The sequence below is a fragment of the Microtus ochrogaster genome, chromosome 15 (assembly GCF_000317375.1).
Source record: "Microtus ochrogaster isolate Prairie Vole_2 chromosome 15, MicOch1.0, whole genome shotgun sequence".
NCBI classification, from domain to species: Eukaryota; Metazoa; Chordata; class Mammalia; order Rodentia; family Cricetidae; genus Microtus; species Microtus ochrogaster.
The window spans coordinates 11307025-11321164 of NC_022017.1; the positions used below are offsets into that span (position 1 = coordinate 11307025).

Below are 14140 nucleotides of genomic sequence, written 5' to 3' on the forward strand. Positions count from 1 at the left end.
AGGCTGGGGCTGGGCAGGTCTGGGCCTTGCTACCTGAAGGCTGCAAGGGTGTGGTGAGATCTTTCTTCCAGAGTTGTGTCCGGTGAAAAGGAAAATAGGACACAGGTAGACCTCCTGAAGGGCAGCTGTTAGACTAGGTCGTGATGGGTCTCAGGATGTCAGAAGAGCTACAGAGGTCAGCCCTTTTCCCATCCAAAGCATGCATGCCTCTAAAATTAAGTCTACTGCCTAGCGGGCAGGCTGGTGAGGGACACTGTAAAAGAAGGGTGGAGTGGGAGGAAGGGATAGAATCAAGAGGCTTAAGACATGGAGCGGACCCCAAGGCTGTCGGGAAGACCATGAATTGCTTTCTGTCCAGCCCTAGGATTCATAAAATAGGAGCCTGTTGAGATCCAGCTGCTCTACTGTATGCAGTATTGTGGGAAAGTTTCCTCAGACTGTGCCTTGCCCTGGAAGGCTGTATTTTACAAGCATCTTTAAAAAACTATTATTATTATTTGGGGGGCACACATGCCATGGCACGAGTATAAGTCAGAGACAACTGTGTGGAGCAGTCTCCCTTTAGAGACAATCCAGCTTCTCTATCCGGGTGCTTCACACAACTGGAGGCCTGGGGATGGGGTACAGGCTGATGAGCAAGGCAGGCTAGCAGAGCACAAAAAGCCCCACCCTGAGGCTGTCTTCTGGTAAGGAAACACAGACAAAACATGGTTTGGAATTATTTTTTTAACTACAGGTACATACAGAAAATACTCAAAGAAAATGCAAACGGCAGAACTGACATGTAAGTCATTTCCAACAATCATAAAAACACTTCTTGCTCTGCTCATTAGAAAATTATTTTTATTGTTTTGTAAATGTCTCACTTTGGGCAAACTGAGGGACGTGGTGCTCACAGGAAGTGGGGATGAGACAGGCGGAGGGGGGGAGGCCTGGCTTGGCCTATGCAACCCCCTCTGGCAGCCTCCCCAACACCTACTGAGGCTGAACCCCTCTCCCATCCTCAGAGACAACAGAAAAAGAGCCAGGTTAGGACAGCAAGATAACAAGACTCTGGACACAAGCCTGGAGATATGGTGCTCCCCCCCAAGAGCTCATAGTGACGATGCTGAAGGTCTGTATGCCAGTCCCTAGCAGAGCCAAGAGACATACTAGTCTTCTCCATGTCTGGTTCCTCTAGGTTAGAAGGCTCAACTGCTGCACATGACAGTCATAGTGTAGCGGCCACATCGAGCATGTCACTAGGAGGCTGCTGTAGTCCTCCTGGGAACTTTTGGACACCCACACCCCTAGGTGGATCTCAGCTGGGCATGGCCCCAGCCCTACCTGTGCCTTGGGGTATGCCTTTCATCTCCACAGATACCCAGAGCTCAACTGTTGTCTCTGAGCCCCTGCCAGCCCAGCTTCACTCTCATGCACAGTGTCCCTGCTGGCTTGTGCCCATGGGGGAATAAGCCTCCTATCCTGTTTCTCCCCAGGAGACTTTCAGGCTACCTTCTGTGAATCAGTCTCTTACACATCTAGACACAGGTTATTAGGGCAAGCTGGCCTTGCCCTGCCTTTTCATACTAACACCTTAGAATCTAGAGGGACTTCTAGAGGGGCCTCCTCTGTTTTCCAAAGATCCTCTATGCCTGATAGCTGAGCACTCTTGAGAGGCTGTCCCTAAAGGCAGAGAAAATCAAGGAGCTGCATCTGCTCCCATGGATGTGCTGGGATCTGGCATGGGATCCTTCGTAGTAGGCAGAAGCCAAATATTGGCCTTCTTACCCCTCCCAGCCTGGTCACGTTTACAGGAAAACTCCCACAAGCCCCATGCAGGAAGCCAAACAGGTGTTGAAACCCTCTCAGCCTATGAGAAGGCAGAAGGGCCACACTGGCCGTGTTCAGGAAAACAGATGGGACCTATACCCCGCGTCACAGTTCCTTCTCTTCATTTCTCAGCTCTGCCCTCTTGAAGGTCAGGGTGGGTGGAACATTAGTACTTGCACCCACATGGCCAAGACTACCCTGTCCCTTAACTTGGAAGGTACAGGACAGTTCAGGCCCAGGCAGTTTGCATGGGATGGTGGGAACTACTTTGAGACATGTGGAGGTCTGGTTAGGGCTGAGGAAACCGGTTCTTTGGTATTAAAGCAACAAAAAGCTATGATAGAAGAGCCTCATCTCCTAAGCAAAGACAGAAGGAGGCAAGTCCTACCTTTCTCAGTATCTCTGAGGAACCCAAGGAAGAGAGGATCGGGGCCTAGCCCTATCAAGCGTGGCTGCTTCATATTCTGTGAGGCCCTAATACTTGTCCTGCTTACAACCACAACTCAGAGAATCTGTGAATGGCCCAGCAAGGGGAAGGCCGACCTTGCCTAGGCGATAAACCATGCTGCTTTGCCTTGGTCCTGCAGTGCCCCTGCCACCATTAAACGCAGGTCTCACAGACAAGGGCTGCCTCCTTGGCACCCTGAGGACACCTGGCCCTCTATGCTGAGTTAAGCGAATGGGTTATTTCTCGCTAAAATCACATCACTTAAAGAGCCTGTAGAGTTTCATTTTTTCCTCGAAGAGACAGAATTTCACCCTGCATTCCGAAAACATTTGCTGAGCCCTACTAGCCAAGTCCTGCTTCCTCTGAGTGGCAGCTGGGGAAGCCCAACCCTCTGGCTCACTGGCCAGGCTTTAGTCCCAACCTCTGATAAGACTGTGGGGGAGGCAGTGTCTCTTAAGTCTCTCCTGGGGTGCACACATAGGTGCGGTATCAGGGACAGGACAGGTTCTGACCACCGGGCCAAACCAAATCTCCCATGAGGTCCATTCACAGCCACACCTTCCCCTCCAACAAAACAGAAAGTAGGAAACAAGGCTGCCTTTTTAATTGCAATCAAATATGCTGTCTGAAGTCAGCCAGGGCCCCTGAGCCTGGCCAGAGAACCACCGTGCCACCTCGATGAGAGGATGGGAACTGGGGTAAGGGTGGTTGGCTTCTTGCCCTCCTCACCACCTGTGCCTGAGGAGCCCAGAGTACTGTTTCCACTGTGGTCAGCCCAGCCTCTGGCTGCCTGCAGGAGGTGGGAGGCAAAGGGGAGGAAGGTGAGCCAGAGGCGGGGACCCCAATGCACACGCATGCAGACTTTCTCAATGTTTGATTTTGTTTGTTCTCCTCCTTTGCTAAAATGATCAAATAGTTGTGTGAAGCTGCTGCCAAGCCAGGGAGGGGTGGGACAGCACTACTGGACTGCAGCCCTCTGCTCCTCAGGTGTCCTGGGCCCAGCCTACTTCTGTATTTGGAACAGGAAGAGCCGCAGGTTAATGTTCTTGGCAGCCAGCAGCTTGTTGCACTCCACAGAGTCGATGATGGGCAGCGGCACATAGTCCGTCTCGTTGCTCTCATTGGTGAAGACAAAGTGGTAGATGACAGGACTGATCCTCACATCATCATATGGGCCCTTGAGCAGAAGAAAAGAACACTCCAGGGGCGCTGTGACCTTGCTCTTGAGGAGTAGCTGGAAGGAAAGTGTGCGCTTGCACGACAGGTTGGGGTTGCGCTCCGAGTCATTCACACGAGCCTTCAGGACCCATGTCTGGTTCAGTACTGTGAACCGTGGTGTTTCATAGTACAGGCGTGTGATGAAGTCATCAGTGCGATAAGGCCGGAACTGAACCTCTGTGGAGACAGACAGGGCCAGACAGCCAACTGTTAGTGCTGGGGAGGGCCAGGGGGTGGCGCCTTCCCCAACAGGCCAAGGACAGGCTCAGCCAGGGAGGAAGGCAACTTACCCAGATAGCGTGTTCTACTTGTCACAAGGTAAGTCAAACGCAATTATGGCAAATGGAAGTGCACATTTGGGGGAACAACTACAAACAGAATTAACACCAGTTAGCTGGAGAGTCCTGAGGCTGTGGGACATTAGGCCATGTGGCCCAGGAGTGGCCAACCCATAGAGCCACCCTCCTTACCCTCAGTCCCCTGTCCCCGAAGGGGCGGGGTAAGCAGACACACAGACAGGATACAGTTCTGAGAACAAGTGCACTTTATTGGTTCTGATACAAAGCTGCCAGAAAAGCCGGCAGGTGGGCAGATGGTATCTGGTTCTGCCCAAAGGGAGTGCCAAGTCCTTGATGTTGACTGTGATGTGGATTCTGCCCGGCTGTCTGTAGGGCTGTCGCTTAGCAGGCAGACCTGCCTTTGCAGTCCTGTGGCTGGCACGTCCTGCTGTGGATGTATGGGCTCTTAGGCAGCCAGTCCTTCTTTTGGGGACAGGTCTTCCCACCCAGCCTCTGCTGTAGCCACATGGCCTGGCCCACCCAGACCCCACAGGCCATGAGATCAGCCAAGGCTACTCTTAACCAAGAGCCAGAGTTTTCTGCTGATGCAGGGACCTGGGCCCTTTGCATCTCAGGCCTGTTTGGGCTAGTCTAGGCAGCATGGCATGACTGACTGTCCAGGACTGCCCTGGGTGCTCTGAGCTGGCCACCTGCCGTAGGCTGAGCAGCAGAGGGAATGAAGTTTCCCCGAGTTGCCCCAGTATCAGCAGGTGCTTCTTGTTCTCTGGTACAAGTTGTGGTCTGGCTCCTGCTCCCCGACATGTTCAAAGTTGGTGGCAGATGCCTGGGAGCCATGAGATCCAGTGAGCATAGGCTCAGTCCAGTCTACTCATATGTAGGCATCCACTCCCAGTTCTACAGTCTGAGCTGAGACCCTCAGCTTGTTCTGGAGCCCTGTCCAAGCTTCTTGCCAGTCTTAGGAGGCCATGTGGCCTTCAGTGAACATCTGCAGACAGGACCTGACTTGATGGAATGCTCTTCTTGTTCTGTGCTCCAAAGGTAAGGCCCCCAAGCTCCCAGACTGCCCCGAACATACCCAATTTTCTAGTTAGACCCAACACCCCAAATCTGTGGATCCCCATACAGTGAGGGGGGGTCATCTTGCCGGGGTGGTGGGCAGAGGCAGGGAGGACAGGTGGGAAGGACCTCTGTAAGAGCCATGCAGGTGCATCCCTCCTTCCGCTCAATCTCCAACCTATCTTCTTCCCCAAGACATCTTCCTGCCCATCTGAAGCTTTCCCAGAGCCTGGCCATCGGCGCAGCCTGTGCCCACTGCCCAAAGCCTACTGCCTCCCTGGAGCCTCTAGCCCCAAACAGTACCTGTGTGGCATGCAGGGGAATGTGGGGTGCCTCACCTGTGTAGCCAATCTTCTCAAAGCTGAGCAGGCTGAAGATGCTGTTGTAGAGTTGCATCTCCTTGCGGTGGCTCTGATCCATCTCATCTAGGATCTCCATCAACTCATTGCCTGTCTTGGTTGGGTGAGCACATGCAGCTTCATGCACTGTCAGCTCATGGAAAGGGCCATGCCACGGGCAGCCAATACGCTTGTACTTGCACTGTGTCACCCTGGAAGGAGTTGAGAACAGTGGTCATCTCTGTGGCTGGGGCAAATAGCCGTGCCCAGAAGTATTTCACAGGCTACTTCTGTCCAACCACAAGCCCTTCCCTGTAAGACACAATGAATTTTGAGTGCAGCCACTCAGACCACACATAGGTATGTATGTGAAAGAGGCAGGAAACTGAAGGAGAGAGAACTCTACAGCTTTTAGCCAACATGCCTCCTGTGTCCAGTACTGATGTCTCTCTGCCTAGAGGTGAGTGGCTCTTGACCATGATACATAGCCTCATTCTAGGAAAGCTCTTGGTGCCAGGGCCTTGCCAGGCAAGTGGTTGTTTCTATGTGCTGGGACTGGGTTGCCAAACAAAAGAGTTTCACTCAAACTTTCCAGAGCTTTCAAACTGATCCTGCTGTACTGGACTTTCTAAGGGTCTAGCCAATAGCCACAGAGAATTCTAGAGGATCACCATCTTATCCAGAGAGCAACTAGTGTAGACCCTAACTGTCTTCTATGCAAAGGCATGCTCTCACCACCTGGGCCTACAGGGTTATTTCTGAGCTGTATATGTGGTCCCCAGGGCCCACATGTGTGATCACAAGGCCCCACCTTCACCATGGTTACCTGTCCTGGCATTCCTCTTTCTGGTGCCTCTCTAGGAGGGAGCGAGGGAACTGACGCAGACAGAAGCCACACTCTGAAGGCAGTTCGCTCACAGCTTTCTCCACGGCCAGGTTCCGGCAGCAGAGGCTCTTACTGATCTCACAACGACAGTTGGGACATGTGGCCTGCTCCTCCTTCAGCCGGGCATCTGCTAGTAGGTGGATAAAACAGCCAGCGCACATCAAGTGACCGTTAGTACACTGCGGAGAAGGAAAGGGAGGTGAAGCTCACAGTCCTGTGGATCCTTGCACGCACACGTGCCCACCCACACCTGCTGGGCTCAGCCAGAGCAGAAGTCCTGAGGGATTTTAGGTGAGGAGAGTAGAGGAGTACCCACTGGTTCCCAAGTCTTGCTGGTATCTAACAAACACTGAGAGCTGCTTGGAGGGTCATGCTAGGATAGAGCTAACTCTGGTTTTGTCAAGAGCAGGTCCTTATCATGTCATGAGGGTCCTGGCTACATCTAAAGCAGGCCTGGATGGAAACTGACTTGACCACATCTGGGCTTGGAACCTGGCTTTTCCAGTTTTCCCATAAAAGCCTGTTTTGCTTGACCTGGCAGATCCGGATACCTAGCAAGCAGCTGTTCATGGGGGTCATGGTTGCTGCTGAAGCAGGCATGTTTCCCTTGGCTTCCAAAAGGCTGTTCCTGTGAGGACTAGGAGTGGCTCAGGTTGAGATCAACCCTGGCCCCTCCATAACCAGCCCTTGCTGATAACACAGGTGAGAACCAGCAGTTGCTAGCACCCAGGGAGGGCGACTACCTACTGGGGTTGCTGCAGAGCCAATGGCACAAAGCCTATGGCAGGCAGGAGGCTAAGCTGGCTCAAGCTGAAGTTAGGTGGGACCTGGTACTGAGCTGAGCTGATATAAACGGGATCAGCTGGAGCAGACCTGACAGCTGGAGGTCCTTGCTTACATAGACAAAGACTGTTAAACCTGGGTCTCTTACAGAGTCAATATACTCTGGGTATCATTTGGTACCATAGAAAATACTGGGTGGGTCGGGTTGGGCATGTGGCTCATCGATAGAATGCCTACCTAGCAAGCTTGAGGTCTTGGGTTCAATCCTCAGTATTGAAAAAAGAAAATTCTAGAAACAAAACAAACCTGGATGGGTCGAGAACCCCATACCAGGGTGGGCTTCCACTATGAGAAAGCCCTCTCACACCATGAGAGACTCAGTGTTAAAGGGGAGACCAATAGCTGGGTATGGTGGTGCACATCTTTAATCCTAGCACTCAGGAGGCAAAGGTAGGCAGATCTCTGTGAGTTTAAGGCTGGTGTGGTCTACAGAGGGAGTTTCAGGACAGCCAGGTCTACACAGAGAAGCCCTGTCTTGAAAAACAAAAACAAAAGAGAGAGAGAGAGAAACCAATATATCAGGCTACCATGCTGCGGCTGCTCTGTACAATGTAGTGTGCATTAGGAAAGAGACATAAGTAGTTACTGCCTGGCCACTCCAGGAGGCTCCATCTGCATAACTGTCATGATTAATAAACCTTAGCTACCATCTTATCGCGTGTGTCAACAGGCTGTCTGATGGAACCTACATGCTGAAGACTGATGGTGACAGAAGTCTGATGCAGAACCCATGCCCATAGGGACACCATATATATCTATAGACAAACATAAGTTTGACTGAAAAATTAAAACATGCAACTATGAAGAGAGTAGCCTGGCTGAAGAGGACACGGCAGGAGCCAGCCAGAATGTGGGCTATCTAAAATGGAGATGGAACAACCACTCTGCTGTGCCCACTCCAGGTCTGGAGCTGGGGATAGACGTGACAGGCGCTGACCAAGGGCCCAAGTCACAGTCCTCTTATACCCCATCTGCCTGGGGACTTCCTGGGACAGTGACTACTGTTCCTTCTGGAAGGCAGGAGCGAATACAACACAAAATTAAATGCTCATCTATTTCAGAGAGGCAATCTCAGGACACCCCATAGAAGTGGGTACGAGCACATAGCATCCTCCAAGAAATCTACCCAGAACTGGGAGTGGTATAAGCTCAGAACTCAGGAGGCAGAGGCAGGACTGTTTAAAGTAAGATTGGAATAGAAAATGACTTCTGGGCTACATAAGACCCTCTCTTAAAAATAACAGAAGTTCACCCAGCAAGACACCAGCACTAAGATACCCAAGGACCTTGCAGCCCCACCAATCCACGTGCACAGCTTGAGTCACTTTCTGGCAAGCTGCCTGAACTTAGAGGAAGCTCTGGGCTTCTGCGCTCAGGTCTACAGTCACTTTTAGGGTTTACCAGCCTGAGCAGAGGGGCAATAGCGTTTTTCCTGGCTGCAGCCTCTCAAGGTTTCTAAACCATGCAGTGGATAGCTGCTCTGAATCTCAGTCCAAGCAGACTTGGAAAGGAGTGCTGGGCCCCCTTAATGAGATGGTAAGGCTGCCAATCCCATCACTGCTCTTCAGTATCACTCCTGCCCCCAACCGTGGAAGCCACCTAAGCCTGGGCTAGGTCTGGCCACAGGGCCTATTCTCCTGGGAATTCCAGACTCAAATCAACTCCATTCCACAGGAAAGTCATGCCTACCCTGCTTTCCTCTGGGTCCCTCTAGGACTCTGGGGAAGTTTGCAAGGTCTGGGAAAAGTGAGGTGCCACAGCCCTGACAGTTGGGCTCTAAATGGCAGAACAAGTCCCAAGATGTTCTCTGGCATACTGGCCCAACCAAGGTTCAAGGCAAACCCTCTTAGAGCCCCTCACCAGCCATCTTAGGGACGGTGTCTAGGTAAGCTGTACATAACGCACAAGTCTAGCACCTTCCCGTAACTTCCTGAGCAAGGCCTAACTTCAAATATAGGTTCAGGGCAGCCACATTTAGCCTTAGCGGGAGAGATTGTGCCTATCCCCTAACTTGTGCCCACTGCCTATGCAGAAGCTTGACCACAGATGACTCCATAGTGGCAGTTTCAGTGCCTAGACCCCTCCAGAAACTGCTCCTGCAATGGCCAGGCCAGGCAAACTCTGGACTCACACCCAAGAAAACACTGTAGGTCTTTCCAGGCCCTCTGGTGACAGATACTGACTTGGCGCTCACTTTGAGCTCTGCCCTCATCCTATAGGTCACCAATAGCATGATCCTGGACTTATCGTCTTCTCTCTGTTGGTCTCAGTTTCTTCCTGGGCACAGGATGAGGTAGGAGAGGCAATGTGTTGTAGCAAAGCTTGTCACTTAAGATTACAGCAGCCTCAGAACAAATGCCACCTCGGCAGTTATCCATGTCAAAGCCTAGAGAGAGAGAGAGCTCCATCTCCATGGGGCTAAGGTTCTAGGCTCCTTTAAATTGTCCAGAAACAGTCATTTGCTGCTCCTATACTTGCAGGCCAGCACCCAGCCCTTCCATCTACTGACCTGCAGGCAATTCACATGTGCTCAGACTGTGCATCTATACAAGGGCAGGAGTGTTCTATTTGATCTGGGCTCTCCTTTGGGTGAAAGGAGATAGGTGGAATAGCTATGCTCACAGAGAAGCCCTGCCCGAGCCATAAGCAGGTCATAGAAATGGGTTCTCTACAACTTATAGTTGGTTACACGTTCCTTGTGGTCAGTCAGTCTCTTTCAAGCCTAGAACATAGTCCTCACAAACATAGGGGGCCCAAAATATTATGATGGTACCCAGATCCATATGAACAGTCTACCCTCCTGCTCAGGGCATCATGTACTCACAGACGCTTGACGTAAGTTACTGGTACCCAAACGCACTAATACCAAAGTGCTGCTCAGTCACCTGGAGACTCTTTTTCTCTAGAGTCTTCCATGGTGTCTTGGATGCAGGTAAGGAATCAGGGCTAGTGGCACCTTGAGGATTGACTCAGTTTCTTGAACTTCCATAGCCAAGCATGGGCCTGAGCAGAATTGGCTCCTTGTCCATGGGTACACAGCCAGTGCGACAAGACTGTTCTGCTGAGGCTAGAGTTGAAATTCTAGGTTAGCCATATTCATGATTCAGCTGGGCTCCAGCAAAGTGTAGTTTTTACTCAGAAATGAACACCGCTTAGATTTAAAGGTAACTCAAAATAATCAACACACACACACACACACACACCCCAAAATCCAAAACAAAAAGCCTACAGTTCTTCCTTAGATCCTAAGCAGACCTATTCCTGCCTCAAAGAACAAATCAGGGGCCAGAGAGTTGGCTCAGCAATTAACAGCACCTGCGGTGGCTCACAGTCATCCATAAGTCCTGTTTCAGAGGATCTGAAGCATTGTTCTGAACTCTGTAGGCACCAGGCACATACATGGTACATATATACACATGCGGGCAAAACACTCATGCACATAAAAATAAAGGAGGAAGAGGGTAAAGGAAGGATCATCATTGCCAGTGCCAGAGGATGCCAGGCCATGTGTGTGATAGCCCCAGACACCAATCAATCTCAGAAGGGGGCCTGGGCAGAGGTGGGACAAATGTTCTCTGGACTTCTTCTCAACCAGATATTCAGTCTCTCATACTCAGAGGCAAAGGCAAAAGCAGAATATATCAACCATCCTCGGGGGCAGAGTAGGAAAGGAAGGGAATCCTTGTCAAAGGGAGAACAGAGGCCCAAGATGGGTTTTGTTAGTCAGGCCAAAGAAGAAGCAAAGAGGCAGGTAGGGACGTGGAGAGGGCAGCTCAAGTGGAAAACATGTAAACTGGGCGGTGGTGGCGCACGCCTTTAATCCCAGCACTCGGGAGGCAGAGGCAGGTGGATCTCTGTGAGTTCAAGGCCAGCCTGGTCTACAAGAGCTAGTTCCAGGACAGGAACCAAAAGCTAAGGAGAAACCCTGTCTCGAAAAATAAAAAAAAAAAAGTGGAAAACATGTAGAACAATGAAACAGGTTCCTGGTCACAGAAAGTGTCTGGGCCCCTATCAGATAGAGCTGGATTCACTGTGTTCTATGTCAGAGGCCCACTTAAGTGATCCCTCAACTCAAAGGATTTTAAAGGGTGGGAAGAAGGAGCAGTATCTTTGCCAGATGCAGTGCAAAGAGGCTGAGCCTGGTTGATACCCAAGGTCAAGACTGGGTCTATCTTACAAAAGTCCATTCTGAGCTGTATGTGAAGGGCTGTAGCGGGCAAGCTAGGGGAAGTAGGTCAGAGCACAGGCTACAGTTGCAACTTCTCAGGCTGGGACTCCCACAGACAAGGCACTTAAAATGTGTAGCTACTGACTGGTTACATTGCCCTCTGGCCTCATGAATACATCCAGAACAGGGAGATAGCACAAACTGCCTGTCCATCTGCCCAGGTTGGACTAGCCACAAGTTCTTATGTGGGTTTCCCTCCAGCCTTCATGCCACCTACCAGGCACCTGCCATAATGCCTGCCTGACTTTGGAAGGGCCCACCCTAGACTCGGGAAGGTGGCTACACATCTTGCTAGGCCAGTTGCCCAGGATATACCTAACACCCACACAGAGAACATCAAAGCATGCACCTGTTGTACCTGCTGCAGGACTTGACACAGGCCCCAGGGATAAGAGCTACTTGGTGGACGGCCTTGGTTAGACAACCTGAGCAAATTTTCTAGTCTGTGATATGTCAGCGTATGAGTATGGGCCATGGGAATCAGCCCTGCAGGTCCTAAGGCTATCTTAGGACTAGGTGGATGAGCCCACATACATACCCTGCTCTTGTCCACTTCCCAGTGCTTCCCTGGCAGCACAGGTGGTATATGGATAATGCACTCTCAAGTTACCACACACCCAGCCAACTCCAGTGGCCCATGGGGTTTCCCCCACAGTCCAATGCCTGCCTGCCATAGCGTGGTTACCCACTTTCCACTCCAGCAGAGCATCTAAGTCAGCTCCCAGGATGCACAGCACGGATGGGGCCACCTGGAGCCATGTGTTCTGCTGAGGTCAGGCAAATATTGCCAGCGAAAGTTGAAGGTGGAAACTGGTCTAAAGAGATGAACAGCCCATTAACACGGGTTAGACAAGAAGGCTAGCGGAAAACACAAGAGCTGAGCTCAGGCAGAGGTGGTGACCAGCAGTGGATCCTGGCCAGGGATACTGACACCTGTGCTCAAATCCTGAGAAGACTAGGGAAGAGCCCTGAAGAGGCCTGCCTGGCACCTTGGTGGGGACAGCAACAGGACCCTCCAGAGCTGTACTGCACTGGCAGGAGACTCTGGCAACACTCGAAGATGCTAGGAAACGTCCTTCCTTCCTCTCGCTGAACTCCCATTTTACAGATCTGTGTGCAGGCAAAGTTCCAACATTCGCCCCAAGGCTCTTCCAAAATCCCATATTCTAGAGAATTCTCCCAGCCTTTCCAGGTGACGGGACCATCTTTGCTCTAGGTTATTTACCAACACAGAAAGGAGATGGGAAGGGGACTAGTGGCAGAGCCCAGAGATCAATGTCAACGCCCACAGCTCCTCTGGGTCACCAAGGGCGCCCACCTTCAGTCTGGGATGATGCCTGAGAAGGCAGTCCCTCCACTCAGGCCACTCTATTACACTTCCTCAGCAGCCCAAGCCAGAGCAATCCTAACACAGTGTAGACTGGTTTGAACCAGCCAGTCTCATTAGTTACTCTGGGCAGAAGCACAACGGTGGCTCTCTGTGTAGACCAGGAGCCAATTTCATGTGGTCTATCACCATGCCAGGAACTACCAAGAAACCCCTGAGACCCTTGGGACTCCCTTCCACTGGCTTGTCTTGCTGGACTCTCACTCACTTCTAGGTAGGGAAGAGCTCTTTCACTAAGAAGGACCAAGACGCCAAGACAAGAAAAAAAGGTTGTGAGCAGGTTCTGATGGCTCCTAACACGAGAGGTGACTGGTGCTAGAACCGGCAGCTGTGGAAAGGCATAACACCTAGGAAGGTGAGTGTCTGTTCAGGTCCCTGGAATCCCCCCCAACACACACCAACAACCTCAGGCCAAGACAAGAACGTAGAGATCCAAAAGGTAGGAAAATAGCTACACAGACTAGACCTATGCTGGCTCTCCGCCAGGGGCTCGCTCTAAAGCAAAGCAGGGAAACAGGCCTCACCAGCCACTTTCCGCTACTCTAAGTACAAAGAAAGCTGACAGAAGCCGGGAACTGAGGGGCAAAGAGACCAGGGGAAGGTGGGCAGACACTTCTCACTGAACCGGAGGCCTGCTCTTTTACTTGCGAGAGGGTATGTTAGGCCCACAGACAACAGTACCCTGGGTCCTACTGGCGCACTTGGGTCTTCAGATGGGAAAGGCGAGGACAAAGTTCTATGCAAGGACAACCTTGGAGGCCAGTTTGGCATGGGTGAGATGGGCCTGAGTAGGAAAACTGGCTAGGTTGGGGCAGGAGAAAGTACCAAAAAAGCAGGTGGCTTCACCTAGGTTAGGCCTGGGAAGGGATGAGAGGCCCTTCCTCCCTCCAGTTTTCTTCAGAAGGACACCGGCCTTCACTGGGCAGAAAAGGAGGTATACTTTAGTACTTCAGGCATGAAAGGATTTTGGGGGGGGTGTGGCTGCCAGAATTGGAGCCCTATCTCCACTTAAGCAGCGTCTTCCTCCAGGGGGTCTAGAAGTCAGGGGCAGTGTTGATGAGGAGTAGGAATGGCGGGCGGGCACCTGTTCATAGCTCTCTGCGAGGTCAGCGGAATGGGAGCTGGAATATGTCAAGGGGGACACCCTGGAGGAAGCAGAAGGTGCAAACAAGGAATCTAAGGAGGAGAGCAGAAATTCAGACGGGGAAGTAAAGGGGACCGTAGAACACGGAAAATGAGATTCAGAGCAAGAAAAGGCAGGAGCCTCGAGACGGGAGCGGGGCTTCGCGGGCCTGTTAAGTGGATGTCTGGGTAGGAAAGGGTTCCCGGCCACCGGCCCCAGGCCTCCAGGCGACGCGGCGCCGTGCCGGGCCGGCGGCCCTACCTGGTACACGGAAGCCTTGGGCAGGTCCAGGCACACGGTGCAACACAGCACCGAGTACAGCCGCTCCTCCAGCTTCCCGCTGCCCGCTGCCACCGCCGCCGCCGCCGCCTCGGCCGCCTCGGCCGCCCGCAGCCGCTTCTTGGGCGATGAGATATGTTAGAAGGTGGCCAGAGATTCCCCAGCGTCTCGTGCCCCCCCTTTCATACCCGGAGACAATCGGAGCCCTACCCCGCCCCCCCCG

General features: G+C 52.1%; 1 protein-coding gene across 2 annotated transcripts in view; it reads right to left on the reverse strand.

Moving 5' to 3' along the window:
• Positions 1 to 828: 828 nt before the first annotated feature.
• The window catches only part of Cyhr1 (cysteine and histidine rich 1), a 16989-nt gene continuing 3677 nt past the window's right edge, over positions 829 to 14140 (reverse strand). For both annotated transcript variants that reach the window (XM_005354124.3, XM_026782584.1), the window contains 3 exons: positions 5998 to 6236; positions 5172 to 5383; positions 829 to 3655 (listed from right to left, as the gene is read on the reverse strand). In XM_005354124.3, the coding sequence (XP_005354181.1) occupies positions 3264 to 3655; positions 5172 to 5383; positions 5998 to 6236 (843 nt within the window). In that variant the 3' untranslated portion in view covers positions 829 to 3263. The remainder of the gene's footprint in view (positions 3656 to 5171; positions 5384 to 5997; positions 6237 to 14140) is intronic.